General features: G+C 44.6%; 1 protein-coding gene across 1 annotated transcript; it reads left to right on the forward strand.

Moving 5' to 3' along the window:
• Positions 1 to 819: 819 nt before the first annotated feature.
• LOC138652311 (nicotinamide N-methyltransferase-like) lies at positions 820 to 13,907 on the forward strand. Its single transcript, XM_069743102.1, has 4 exons — positions 820 to 945; positions 1,881 to 2,076; positions 9,802 to 10,009; positions 13,295 to 13,907. Exons 2-4 carry the CDS (start codon positions 1,926 to 1,928, stop codon positions 13,722 to 13,724), a joined length of 789 nt encoding a protein of 262 aa, XP_069599203.1. The 5' UTR covers positions 820 to 945; positions 1,881 to 1,925; the 3' UTR covers positions 13,725 to 13,907.
• Positions 13,908 to 14,794: the final 887 nt, after the last annotated feature.

Raw genomic sequence — 14,794 nt, forward strand, 5'->3', positions numbered from 1 at the left:
TTTTCTGATCTAAGCACGGTCTTAGACTAAAATTTTTCCTTTCCGAAAAGTCTAGTTACATATTTCCGTAGGGACCCAAATGTCTGTCCCAGGTCTGTCCCTAATGACATGCCCTTTTCTGCCAAGGAAAACACGTTTTTGACTCGCCTCCCCAAGCAAGTCGATGCCTTTATATTCTCAGCTTGCACCAGGCACCCGGGTTCACTGGGGCAGAAAGTTTTAGAATTTCGAAAACTTTTGACAAACAATTATGTATGTGTAGTAGGTTAGAGATATAAAGACTAGTGATGAGCGAATGTGCTGGGATAAGGTGATATCGGAGCATGGTCAGGTCCTAACCAAGTGACTTCAGCGTGCTCGAAAAACATGTCTAAATTCCCACGGCTGCATGTCTCGTGGTGTCTCGTGGCTGTTAGCCGCAAAACATGCAGCGACTGCCTAACAAACATGTAATCCCTACATGTGTTGTGGCTGTTCAACAGCCACAAGACATGCAGCTGCGGGAACAGGAACACATTTTTTGAGCATGCTAAAGTCACTTGGTTAGCACCCGAACATGCTCGGATAGCAACTTATCCCAGCACATTTATTCATCACTAATTAAGATTTTTAAGTCTCTACTTCTTCCCAGCCAGGAAAACTTCAGGACACAAACTCAGAAATATTATCTTGATTTTCTGGATGCACAAATAGCAGTCGTTGTGCCAGGTAGGTGCCAGATGCCAGCAAAAGGAGGAGAAAAGTGTAATAAGTGATTCAATACTGTAATGAGTTGCATCTTGACATAAAGCTGATAGGTATGAAGTAGCCTGTTAATCATTTTACCTCTCTGTAAAGTTCGTTGACGCCTATCTACCACTATACAAATACCTCGTTACATACTCATACTCATACACTAGACGCCTCGCTCCACTCATCTCAGGATATCTCAAGACACGAGAAAAGGTAAGTAAGGACTCATCTGTGTAAATATATTAACGGCAGTTAATGCAAGGAATGACTTCAGACTTTTCATCATGTCACATCACCCCGATGAGGGCACTTAGTGCTCAGAGGTTTGTAATGTTTATGCTGTATATTCTACATAGGGAATAAAAGAAGATAGAGTGGCACTTCTCTGAGCATAGTAGAAGAGTATTAATATGACTATAAGAAGTAAAGCCTTTTACCACCTTGGGTTCTGCAGGCAAATTTCCATATATCTTGTAAACAATTGAAGATGGGTGCAGCCGACATGGTTGCTGTAGAAAAGTCTTCTAGAGAGTTCCAGCAGGGTATAATCACCTTTCACTCTGTACAGTTAAGTATTAAGAGTGTCCGAGTTCCTAGCCGCCTGAAAAATGAGCATTTTGCCAGGAAGGTTGTAAAATTCAGAATAAAGTTCATTGGTTAATCTTTAACCTTTGCAAAGCAAGAAAGCCCTCTGAGATGTATAGCACAGTTGGCCAAATTATAGATGGAAATGTCAAAATTTTCATCTCATAAGTTTGTCTGTGCCCGTCATCAACCTTTTCTGATGCCATGGTTAGTGGTGGATAATATCATGATGTGTCCAGTGCTTTTATCTGCTGTCTTTCATGTTCCTTGGAAAAGAATATAAATCTTAATAAATGGCAGGAAAATAATCCCCATTCAGAAAAAACAAAAGCTGCCCCTTTTAGAGCTCGTTCACACTGTTGTATATTCGATCCAAGTGTTATCCATGAAAAATACAGACAGCACTCAGACCAATGTTATTCAATGGGCCGTGGCAGATGAGTGATTTTTTTTTTCACTATTCGAATCTGCGGATGAATCAGATGAGGCTGGGCCGTTCAAGTACGAGTGTTCTGATGACGATATTTAATTGATTAAATACATACGATTTATTTGTGTCACAGGCCATTTCAGAAGCATCTAGCAGATAATCCTGAGGACAGAACATCATGGCTACTACTTTTACCTCCCAGCAACAGTTCATTGATGAATTTGACCCCAAAGTTTACTTACAGACGTACCATATGGCACAAAGCGGAATCCTTTCTGGAGACTTTCAGGAATTTGCTAGAAAGAATTTACATGAAACTTTCATCAAAGGTGAGAAATTCAGAAACTGTTTATTACTCGAAAGGTTCAATTTTGACATTTATAGTGTAACTATTAATCATATGGCTACTTTACTGGAGTACTTTTCCACTTTCATGTAAACATCCTGGGTGCTAATGTTATGGGTCACCTGGTGAGGTGGATTTGCTAAGCTGTAGGTCAGGGTGAGCAGCACGGATCAGAGGTGTTGATGCAGAGGAGTTTAATAGCCCAGATGGCACACGGAGCACCAGGTATCAGTAGATCTGGATATACCGAACGGAAAGTGGATCAGTGGATCAAGAAATAGGTGCAGGCACATTGGATAAGCAGACATGAGTGTGCAGGCATCATCTTGGCGCAGCAGGTCAACGTATGTTGCCAGGCATCTTAGTACAGCAGGATCAAATGTGCAAATAGCACTTGGAAACAGCAGAGCTAAAATGGAAGACTGGTACCTTGTAGCCAAGCAGAAGATGTGGACAGCTCATTTCAACATCAGAGCAGGTACCATGCAGTAGTAGAGCTAAATGTGTGGGCAGCACTTTGGAACACTAGCGCTGAGATGGCAGTTAGGCAATGTGGAGAAGCAAAGTCAAGAGAGCAACACTACCTTGGAGCAACAGAGCTGCGTCATCAGTCAAGCATCTTGAAGCAGCAGAGCCATGCTTATAGTAAGCAGTGCACCTGTAACACCCCAGGAGGCCGGTTGTTACAGTGGTATTGCCTTCCTCACGGGGAGGGTAGTGCCATGCCGGGAAGCGAGGAGGATCCCTTTAACAGGTAACATGCATATACAACACTGTTCTGACTCCAGGCCAGAAGTAGGCTCACTCCAGAATCAGCGGAGAAACCGGAGGACGGAATTTCGAGGTTGAAACTGTATGCCCCACAGCAGAAATCAGCGGACAGGAGATTCCAAATCTCCTGTCCACCGTTACAACCAAAGGCTCAGCAGCAGATAGAGCCCGGAGTCACCACGAGAAGGGATGCCTGTAAAACGGCTCGAGTTGCCTGCCATGCGGGTAGTGTCCACCTAAAAGTGACAGAGAAAGAGAGGACCTTGTGTGATGTCTCAGACAGCAAGGAACTTAAAACACAGCACAGCAAGGAAGGCTTCCAACTCCATCTGGCTAGGGGGATTCCGAATTGCTTCCAGGCTGCCCAGACCTCACCATCACCTGTTACCGGTACCCTGGACTGTGCCTGCATACTACCAGTAAAAGGTAAAGAGACTGCAACCTTGTGTCCTCTAATTCTTTCGTGCACTTCACCATCCATCATCCTTACCAACTACACCGGGAGCCCTGGGGACTAAGTTTTACCTGTGGGGAACTATACCACCTCTTCTGCAATATCATCATCCCCACCATCCGCAGCGTCGGCCATTCCTGGCCGAGTACCATAGATGTCATCACGAAAACTACTCATTAGACTTTATTTCCCAATTCTCTTCCCCCCCTTTTATTGGACGTCAAGGGCCACGGACCGAGTCACTGCCACGTGACACATCCCTTTAAGAAACCGGCCCGGATCTGAGTACCCCACGGTCCTAGTGTGCGCTCCACACCATGTAGTAGCAGAGTTAAGTCAGTAGTAATCACCTTGAGTAGCAATAGATAAAAAGCCCGAGTGTGTGGACAACATGTTGGAGCAACAGAAGAGTGTTTGTCAGATGGCATACTACGTATAATTATTGCAGTGCCCATCAATAGCAGAGCTGGGTTAGGTAAGTGTTAGACACCTTAAGAGGTCTACAAGGGGGACATCTAAGGGGCATACCAGGTTACTTTAATAACCCGATGCATAAGACAGCTGAGGCAGAAGAGAAATGAACCAACTGGAGATTCTTACTAAATTTAAAGGTGTGTTCATTAGAGGTTTCAACCCCCGAAAACAGATTTTTACATGCCTGTGTGATGATGAAGGAGCGATAGAGAAAACCAATTGTCACACGTACCAATCGTCTATCTCTGCTCAAGTCAGGCCATAGTCTCATGTGAAACTTTTTAAAACCTTAAAGCTCATTGCCTCACGTAATGCTGAGGACCACTAAGCGCATTGCCTTTTTTATGAAAGTTCTTGACGTGAACCCTGTGAACCCCTTTTTCCTTTCTTCATGTCATGGAAACCAGTCTACCACAAATGGCCACTACATCCTATGTTAAATTTAAGAAATAGCCCACCATCAATCTAAGAAATAGCCCACCATCAATATCTCATCTTTAGTAATGAGTTTTGGACCCCACACAACCAAAACTGAACCTACCCCTCTTATAAATAATCTACAGTGAATGGCTCATATTAGAGGTCAGATAAAAAAAACTGCAGAATGACAATAGAATTAATCAACTGGTAGATATGCACATAATGAAAATTGGCATAACCCTGTGTAAGACTCATGCTGGTGTGGTAGATGGAGGCAGGTATATCTCGCCCAGGTGTTTGTCCTATGTGAATTAGGCCACTCAGTATCTTCAGGGTGCTAATGGGTTAATGATTGCAGGAATAAAAGATGACCAGCTGGGTGTTTCCAGTGTCTGCCTGGGGCACACAGATTGCCTGCCTGTGTGAGACAAACGTGAGTGAAGAGCTCTGCTCAAGATCTGTATGATGTTAGCTGGGTGGGAGAAGCCCCCCCAGTTGTTGAGATAGCAACGTATTTGTTTAGTTAGTGCCGGACAGGCTAGGGTTTATTTTTATGTTTTGTTTTTTGTGTTGCTTTCACGTTAATAAATCTGACCTGAGGTCAGCCTGCTCAGAAACCTGCTGTACGCCTCAGATTCAATGCACAAACCACGTGTCCTTTGACCCCAGCAAAGGCGATCCCAGAGTGTTTTGTCACATTGTGGTGGAGAATGCGGGCATACCGTGGCACAGGCGACAGCATGGAAGACGTGGTGAAAGCCTTAGTACAGTCCACTGCCGTACAGCAGCAGGCCACTGCCGCACAGCACGAAGCTAATCGCTTGATGGCCGCACAGCTGAAGGAGTTACTGGACATGACGGTTGCAGACCGCCAACTTCTCCAACAGGTGGCGCAGCGCCTGGTGAGCATGCCTGACGCTGACCCGGAAGCAGAGTCCAGAAGGATCCATGTGAGTCGATACTGGCAAAAGCTGACTGCAGAAGATGACGTCGAGGCATATCTGACAACTTTTGAGCGGACGGCATTGAGAGAGAAGTGGCCGAAGGCACGATGGGCCGATTTGATTGCCCCGTTTCTCTCCGGCGAGGCCCAAAAAGCTTACCATGATTTGGACCCGGAGGTCGCTCAGGACTTTGAGAAGCTGAAAGCTGAGATCCTGGCCCAGCTGGGTGTGACGACGGCTGTCCGTGCACAGAGGGTACATCAGTGGACATACCAGCAAGATAAACCAGCGCGGTCTCAGATGTTCGACCTGATCTACTTGACAAAAAAATGGCTGCAACCCGAGGTACTGACAATACCCGAAATAATCCAGCGGGTTGTCCTGGACAAGTACCTGAGAGTACTACCCCCAGCGCTGAAAAGGTGGGTAAGCCAAGGAAATCCCACGACAGCGGATCAACTTGTGGAGTTGGTCGAGCGTTATTCCGTGGCAGAAGGACTTCCCGACGACATCGCCAAACCCCGGACTGTGCCTCCTCCTCGTGGAACCGGTAAGACTGTTCCAGGGACCACGGGTGAAGGAAAATCGCTTAAAACTGTGGGGGAGGAGTCCGGGACTGCTCGCACTCCGAGACCAAGAGTATTGGACGGTGGTCTCAGTAGGGGACCTGTTAGGTGTTTCCGCTGCCATGAGAAGGGTCATGTTTCTGCGAACTGTCCTGTTACCGCTGAACCCATGCAGTGCGACGTTATAGACTCTAGAAAACGCATGTCTTTGGTTACACAGCTAGTGAGTGTGAATGCGGGTCAAAATGATACAGTGAAACACCTGTGTGAATTATCTGTTGATGGGAAAAATGTTGTGGCATTACTAGACTCTGGAAGTGTGGTGACTCTGGTGAAAGCTAGTCTGGTGGCACTTCCGTCTGGTCCGTCTGACAAGTTTTCTGTGACGTGTGTGCATGGTGACACCCGCTCGTACTTAACAGAGGTCATATGGATTTCTACTCCCTATGGGTCAGTGCAGCACAAAGTGGGACTCGTTCCCGCATTGTTACATGATGTAATCCTGGGCAGGGATTTTCCCTATTTCTGGCAGTTGTGGGAGAATCAGTTACTCCTTCACGGTAGCTCTACCCGTGAATCTTCTCCCATGCCATCTGGAGGTCCCGAGTCCCTAGAGGAGACCCCACAGGAAGATGTTGCTGGGGAGGTTAGTGAATCTAACCTTCAGTACCCCTTCTCCGTCATGGCGGGGGAAACAGAGGAAACTGAGGAACCTCAGCGAGAGGCGGAGGCAGACAGCCATCCGGCACCCTGCCTGCCAGATTTGGGAGTCCAGGTGGATGACTTCCACAGCGAGCAAATGAAAGATCCTACCCTGACTCCGGCTAGGAAAAATGTAAAAATGATAGATGGGGTACCCGTAGAACCTGACACTAGGCTAGCGTACCCGTATATGGTTCTTGAAAATGATTTGCTCTACCAGGTAGAAAAAAAAGGGGAAGACACAGTGCAACGGTTAGTGGTACCCAAACCTTATCGGCGGAAGGTACTGGATTTGGCCCACGGACATATAATGGGGGGACATCTGGGGGTACAGAAAACCACAGAAAGGATATTGCATTGTTTTGTGTGGCCTGGAATACATTGTGATGTGCGTAACTATTGTGAGTCCTGTCCAGAGTGCCAAATCGCGGCCCCTAAATCTCAGTTCCGTAGCCCTTTGGTACCCCTTCCTATCATCGGGGTCCCTTTTGAGAGAATTGGGATGGATTTGGTTGGGCCCCTTCCCCGATCCGCACGTGGGCACCAACATATCCTCGTCATCGTGGACTATGCCACTCGTTACCCGGAAGCCGTCCCTTTGCGTAACACAGCTACCAAGACGATCGCCAAGGAATTGGTACAAGTGTTTAGTCGGGTGGGAATTCCAAAACAGATACTCACTGACCAGGGGACTCCCTTTATGTCGAGGGTAATGAAGGAGCTCTGCAGGTTCTTACAAATAGACCCGTTGCGTACGTCTGTCTATCACCCTCAAACAGATGGCCTGGTTGAGCGCTTCAACAAAACCTTAAAACAGATGCTCCGGAAGGCGATAGACAAAGATGGGAAGAACTGGGATTACTTGTTATCCTATTTGCTGTTTGCCATTAGGGAAGTTCCCCAGTCTTCCACAGGATTTTCGCCTTTCGAACTGTTGTACGCCCGTCGTCCCCGGGGACTGCTGGACGTCGCAAAAGAAACCTGGGAAGGTCAAGTCACTCCCTTTAAAACGGTGATCGACCATGTAACACAAATGCAGGATCGTATTGCCGCTGTCATGCCCATTGTTAGGGACCATATGTTACAGGCCCAGGGAGCCCAGAGGCAAAGTTATGATAGAGGCGCTAAGGTCCGTACATTTGCACCCGGCGATAGGGTGTTGGTCCTAATCCCTACGGTGGATAGTAAATTCCTGGCGAAATGGCAGGGCCCATTTGAGGTCCGAGAAAGAGTTGGTGAAGTGAACTATAAAGTGTACCAGCCGGGTAAGAGAAAACCGGAACAGATTTATCATGTGAATCTGATAAAATCCTGGAAAGACCGCTCTGCCCTAACGGCGGATCTGCCCCGTCCGGTTTGTTCACCTACTGTACCAGAGGTGCAGGTTGCTGAGACTCTCTCAGAACGACAAAAATCTGAGGTTAAGCAATTTTTGTTACAGAACCGACAGTTTTTCTCCGAAAAACCTGGCCGGACGAAGTTGGTGAAACATGAGATTGTCACAGAGCCTGGCGTCACTGTTCATGTGAAGCCCTACCGGATTCCGGAAGCCCGCCGTGAAGCCGTCTCCCGGGAAGTGATGGCAATGTTGGACTTAGGAGTCATTGAGGAGTCACACAGCGCCTGGTCCAGTCCAATTGTGTTGATACCTAAACCGGATGGCTCCATCCGGTTTTGTAATGACTTTAGGAAACTGAATGCAGTTTCTAAATTTGATGCGTACCCTATGCCCCGGGTCGATGAGTTGATCGACCGGCTTGGTAAAGCCCGATACATTACGACCCTGGATTTAACAAAGGGGTACTGGCAGATTCCTCTGGCCGAGGCGGCCAGAGAGAAGACGGCATTTGCTACACCGGAAGGTCTGTTCCAGTATGTCTATATGCCGTTTGGACTTCACGGAGCTCCCGCAACGTTCCAGAGATTGATGGATCGAGTCTTGAGGCCTCACAGACAGTACGCTTCTGCCTACCTGGATGACATCGTAATTTACAGCATGGACTGGGAAACTCATCTCCAGAAGGTACAAGCCGTGATTGATGACCTGCGAGATGCAGGTTTAACGGCAAACCCCAAGAAATGCCACATCGGGCTTGAAGAAGCCCGATACTTGGGCTACGTGATTGGCCGAGGAGTGGTTAAACCCCAGATCGACAAAATACAGGCAATTCAGGGCTGGCCACAACCAGTGAACAAGAAACAAGTGCAGGCTTTCCTGGGGATTGCCGGCTATTATCGCCGGTTCATACCCAATTTTGCAGCCATGGCTACTCCCTTGACGGATCTTACCAAGGGGAAGGGTTCCGTCATGGTAAAATGGACCTCAGCTGCTGAAGAGGCCTTCCACAGCCTGAAACGGGCTTTTGTGCTCTCAGCCCGTACTAGTGACTCCTGATTTCAGCAGCGAGTTTGTGGTACAAACTGATGCCTCTGATACTGGTGTCGGAGCTGTACTTTCCCAGGTGAGGGACGGAGTCGAACACCCGGTCCTCTATCTCAGTCGGAAACTGAATGTACATGAGCAGAGGTATGCCGTGGTTGAAAAAGAGTGCCTAGCCATTAAATGGGCTCTCGACTCCCTCAAGTATTACCCGGCTGGTAGGAAGTTTAGGCTGGTCACAGACCATGCCCCTCTCAAGTGGATGCACCTCCACAAGGACCGTAATAGTCGGGTAACCAGGTGGTTCCTTGCCCTGCAGGCTTTCTCTTTTACGGTGGAGCACCGACCTGGGGTGCAGATGGGGAACGCCGATGCCCTATCCCGAGTGCACTGTTTCAAAAGTGTTCTTGCTCGACCGGAGTGGTCTGAGCAAGGGGGCGGGATATGTAAGACTCATGCTGGTGTGGTAGATGGAGGCAGGTATATCTCGCCCAGGTGTTTGTCCTATGTGAATTAGGCCACTCAGTATCTTCAGGGTGCTAATGGGTTAATGATTGCAGGAATAAAAGATGACCAGCTGGGTGTTTCCAGTGTCTGCCTGGGGCACACAGATTGCCTGCCTGTGTGAGACAAACGTGAGTGAAGAGCTCTGATCAAGATCTGTATGATGTTAGCTGGGTGGGAGAAGCCCCCCCAGTTGTTGAGATAGCAACGTATTTGTTTAGTTAGTGCCGGACAGGCTAGGGTTTATTTTTATGTTTTGTTTTTTGTGTTGCTTTCACGTTAATAAATCTGACCTGAGGTCAGCCTGCTCAGAAACCTGCTGTACGCCTCAGATTCAATGCACAAACCACGTGTCCTTTGACCCCAGCAAAGGCGATCCCAGAGTGTTTTGTCACACCTGATAAACATCCCTTTTACTCTTGCATAGAACTGGCTTTAATTTGGAATTTCTAATATTCCTTTTTTACCTGATATTTTAATGTTTTTTTGCAAGGTGGAGTAAGAGGGAACACACTGCTTGATATTGGAACTGGATCCGCCATTTATCATCTCCTTTCCGCTTGTGAAGTGTTTGATAAAATCATCGTTTCGGACTTACTTGATCAAAACCGTGTTGAATTTGAAAAATGGCTGAAGAAGGATCCAGATGCTTTTGATTGGTCTCACATCATCAAATCTGTATGTGAGCTAGAAGGAAACAGGTAAAAAGTTTTAATCAACTTTTCTGCAACTTCATACACTGCCTTGAAAAAGTATTCATACCCCTTGAACGTTTCAATATTTTGTCACTTTATACTCAAACTTATATGTATTTTATTGGGATTTTATGTGATAAACAGACACTAACTAGGAAGTATTTGTGAAGTGTAAAGGTGTCATGCGTCTTGGTTCGAACTCTTGAGCCTGTGCTTTGTTGGCTTCTCTGTCCGCCGAACCACAGCAGATACACCTTTTCTCTGGGTGTTTAGTTTCGGTTATACTTGCTTTATTTTTTTTTATGCAACAGGTGTTTTCATTTACTCATTTGTCTGCCCTTTCATCTTTTGGGAGCAGCTTTAGATTTTTCCCCTGCTGGTATTTTCGGCTGGTGATGGTCTCATTTGGAGGTCCAGACATAGTGCTGTAGTTGAGGCCAGTCAGTGAAAAGACAGCCTGGGTTTATTGCTTTGCTGTTTATGTTGCTTACCCTGCATCTAGCTTCTTTTTCTATTTAGGAAGTAGGCTGCATATTTGCTAATAGTATGTACTTAATCCTTTACTTTGTATTTTGTGGATTGTTCTACTCACTTTGGGATTCTCTTTCTATTTCAGCACACTTTTCCTTCTGTAGGTAATTTACACTCTGCTCTTCCCTCTGGTTCTTTAAGAGGAACGTATAGTGCTTGATGTTCTTTTAGGCAGCATAGGTCCGAGTTGTCATAGTCTAGTCTGTGGTTAGGGCTATCTCAACTCATGCAGGAACCACTAAGGACTGCAGGGTCAGAATCTCTAGTCTCTACAGGAACCAACAAGGTCAGTGGCTGTTTTTAGTGTTAACTATTTTCCTGAGTGAGATGCTACACTATCATAACAAAAGGTAGTGATAAAAAGCTTTCTAAATATTTAAAAAATATATATCTGAAAATTGTGACGTGCATTTGTATTCAGCCCCTTGTAGTTTTGTGCCCCCAAACAAAATCCCAAGTGACCAGATGCCTCCAGAAGTCATATAATTAGTAGTCTTGAGTTCACCTGGGTGTAATTTCTTCTCAGTATAACTACAGCTGTTCTGTGACGGCCTCAGAATATTAGGGATCAAAAACTATCATGAAAACAAGGAACACACAAGACAGGTCAGGGATAAAGTTGCTGAGAAGAGTAAAGGAGGGTTAGGTTATTAAAAAAATAGTTCAAGTTCTGAACATAAAAGTATATATGAATTACACCAGCGCCCTCAATGACAAGGGAAACCTAAAAAATGATTTTGATTAAAAACATAGGATAGACAGCTGCTGGCAAAACTCAGGATCCAGTGTGAAAAATCTCATATGCAAAATACTAACTACTAAAATCAAATGGTTCGCCGCACTAATTCTTATAATGGTCACCTAATGAATATATAACCTTGAGGGTATGTACACACATCAGGATTTTTTCCTGACAAAATCCTGAGTATTCTGCCAGAAATCCGTGTGCTTTTTTCGCGCGGATTTCTCGCGGAATTTGCACGTTTTTTGTGCGGATTTTTTGCGTTTTTTTTTTTTTTCCTGAATGACCTTTTTGATAGGAAATCCGCAAAAAATCCGGAAAAAGATAGAGCATGTCCGGATTTTTTGCGCAATGCGTTTTTTTTGCGGAAAAAAAAACGCTAATATCTGCACAAAAAATGCGGAATGCATTCTAAAAGATAGGATGCATAATGTTAGCGTTTTTTTACCGGATTTATAGCGTTTTTATGGCAAAATTCCGCAAAAAAAACGCTAAAAATCCTGACGTGTGCACATACCCTAAAAGATGCCTTATTAATAATTTAACTATAACAATAATGTTCAATATAACAAGTAGAAAGCCAATGTCATGTTAAACTGTGCACAATAGCAAGCTTAATATCCAAATTAAAACAGCTGCCAGCCGTGTCTAGTTAATCCCACACACTGTACTGCAAACTGCTCATATAATTGTCCCTAAATGATGAGCAAACAACTCCAATGAATGCATTCACATCACAAAAAATCTATATAAAGGGTGCAAACAAACTTGTGTACTGCGATAAATCTCAAGGCTGATGGCAGTGCAATGCATTACAAATGTCTTGTGACAGAACCAGGCAACAAAAAAGGCCTTGTACAACAAAAACCAACAACAGCAGAAGACTGATCACATGTTGAAGAAAAAAAAATGCAGCTACAGCGTCAACTGACCTGCTGAGTACCTGTTCCTCGTTCTTCTGCTGGGGCTGCAGATGGCGATGGGTAAACAGAGCTTCAAGAGATCAAGAGCCAGGGAAGCCCGGGCCAGTGGCGTCACTGGTTGCACGGCAATAAAAAAAATGACCGTCAAAGGCTGGCCGGCGTGTAACATCACAGCACAGTGTTTTGGGGAATACACGGTTCCCCTTCATCAGGGTGTCAGAACTTTTACAAGTTCTGAACATCTCATGGAAAACTGCTCAATCCATCATCCAAAAATGGAAATAGTACGCACAACTTCAAACCTGTCAAGTCATCCACCTAAACTGACATCCCAAGCAAAGTGAGCACTAATTAGAGAAGCAGTCAAACTGCCATGTCAGGACAGAGACAAGATGACCCTTCTATTGTAACTGCTGCAGAGGAAATGTAGTAGTAGCATTCAAATGAACAGTTATCCATGTAATACATTACCGTCTCCCATCCACCAAAGGGAAAGTCATTCTTTTCCAATAGCTCTCCATTTAGAGTCACTGTGGCGGATCGAAGAAGAAAACCCACAATTACTATATATGACCTAGAGATGGATACCAATTATCCATAAACCAACAACACAAAAAGTAAAATCAATAAAGTTTATTGCACATAGGTTAAAAACCATATATCACAAAAATAAAGGACATATTCATGAGGCTAAAAACAAAGAGAATATATCAAGTATAGAAAGATGCAGTGGTGGCAAGTCAAAAGATAATATAAGGCAATGGTGTCACATCAGACAAAAAGGTGCTGGTCACCCAAAAACAATATAATTGCCAGTGAACATTTCAAGAATGTATCTCTAGTGTATTGCAAGGGTACATGGATGAATCAATTGGGTCTTACAAGTGACGATGTTAAATGCTCAGTGCTTACCCATAATATCAAATGCCAGGTCACTGACACCACTGCAAATGCCCTGACGCGTGTTTCGCCCATGTGATTCAAGGGCAATGTGTATTACTGTATGGTGTCCATATTGTCTGGCATCTAGTTGTCAGTTGTCTACTTTTCATTAGCATATCAATAAGTGAAATAATATTCTTACATGTTTTAAAGGGGAGATTCCGAAAAAAAGGCAGAGAAACTCCGCAGTAAGGTGAAAGAATACCTGAAATGTGACGCTCTTAAGAGAAACCCTTTCGACCCCGTCGTTGTACCACCAGTGGATTGTCTCCTGTCTTGTCTCTGTCTCGAAACTCCGTGTAAGGACTTAAAGTCATACTGCGAAGTTCTGAAAAATTTCAAGGACTTGATAAAACCCGGAGGTCACCTTCTAATTCTAAGTGTTCTAAATGCTACTTTTTATCATGTTGGTGACAAACGGATTAGTTCATTGTCCTCAAAAAAGGAAAATCTGGAGATGGCCTTCAAAGGGGCCGGTTACCAGATTGAAAAAGCTGTGTTTACTCCACGTGTGGATAAAACAATGATTGATGTTGCTGATTATGAAGGTATATATTTTATTCATGCCCGAAAACCAAAGTAGTACCAAATTCTTCAGCATTACTTTGAAATGCAAACATATTATGCTACATTGATAAAAAATAGATGTGGAATAAAAGTAAGTGAACCTTTTGGAATGATACCATTGGTTGCTAATGTGTCTGATTGTTATCGAAGTTGCAATTATAGACTGTCTATTTAATTAAAATCACAAACCGTTCAATCATTCATGACTTTTATTTGGCACATCAAGTGAAAAAGTAAGTGGAGCTTTAATCTCAATATCTCCCGTTAGTAGCGGTCTTCTCCAAATATTTTCAGAAGCAGCTAATAAGATTTGCTCTATAATAAGGAGGATTTTTGCACCATTCTTCCCTGCTATTGTTTCACTTCCTCAATATTTCAAGAATGAATTCCATGTATAGCCCTCTTCAGATCATCTCACAGCATCTCAATAGGGTTAAGGGAAGGACTTTTGACTTTGCCATTCCAAACCACAAATATTACTCCTTTTCAACCATTCTTTGGTTGATTTACGGGTGTGCATGCAGTCACTGTGTAGGGAGGGGAAAGTTAGGGTCAATGAAGATGCTGTGGCAACAAGGGGTTGCATAATGATGTATGCTATTTTAATGTGTGACAAAAATTTTTTATTGTATTCCTATGGCTGGTTTCGTGTTTCGGTTTTCCTGTAGGCTTCACCTGATGGCCGTCCATAGGAGTGTGGGAGGTTTGTCCACTAGGGAAACCATACAAGATATAGCAATATAGCTTGCACTACACAGCACTTTAGGTAGTTAATAGTGTTGGGATTAGCCCATAGTCTGGGAGGGGTTAGATGAGTGAGTTTGTATAAGAAAAGGTTTCCGGATCAATAAGAGTTCTGGAGGTGGATAGGAGAAGACAATCAAATTAGGTGTCAGGGAGAAGAAGCAAAGCCAGACAGGTCAGTTTTAACAGGTGCAAAGAGAGGCATAGCTGAACAGGTGCTGTTAGTTCAGGTTTCTCCACAGCATAAGGACAAGTCCAAAGTTCCGTCTAGTTACCTGGAAGAGGTATTAAGAGCCTTGCCCCTTTCCACCTGTGAGGAAGATGTCGGCCGGGTCACAGAGA

This window comes from Ranitomeya imitator, chromosome 10 (assembly GCF_032444005.1).
Source record: "Ranitomeya imitator isolate aRanImi1 chromosome 10, aRanImi1.pri, whole genome shotgun sequence".
Classification (NCBI taxonomy): Eukaryota; Metazoa; Chordata; class Amphibia; order Anura; family Dendrobatidae; genus Ranitomeya; species Ranitomeya imitator.

What these genes read in the sequence shown, in the direction of transcription:
- LOC138652311 (XM_069743102.1), top strand. Translation starts at nt 1,926, where the DNA reads ATGGCTACTACTTTTACCTCCCAGCAACAGTTCATTGATGAATTTGAC. An exon ending in ACATGAAACTTTCATCAAAG is followed by an intron (nt 2,077 to 9,801) that starts GTGAGAAATTCA and finishes TTTTTTTGCAAG; the next exon opens with GTGGAGTAAGAGGGAACACA. An exon ending in TGTGAGCTAGAAGGAAACAG is followed by an intron (nt 10,010 to 13,294) that starts GTAAAAAGTTTT and finishes CATGTTTTAAAG; the next exon opens with GGGAGATTCCGAAAAAAAGG.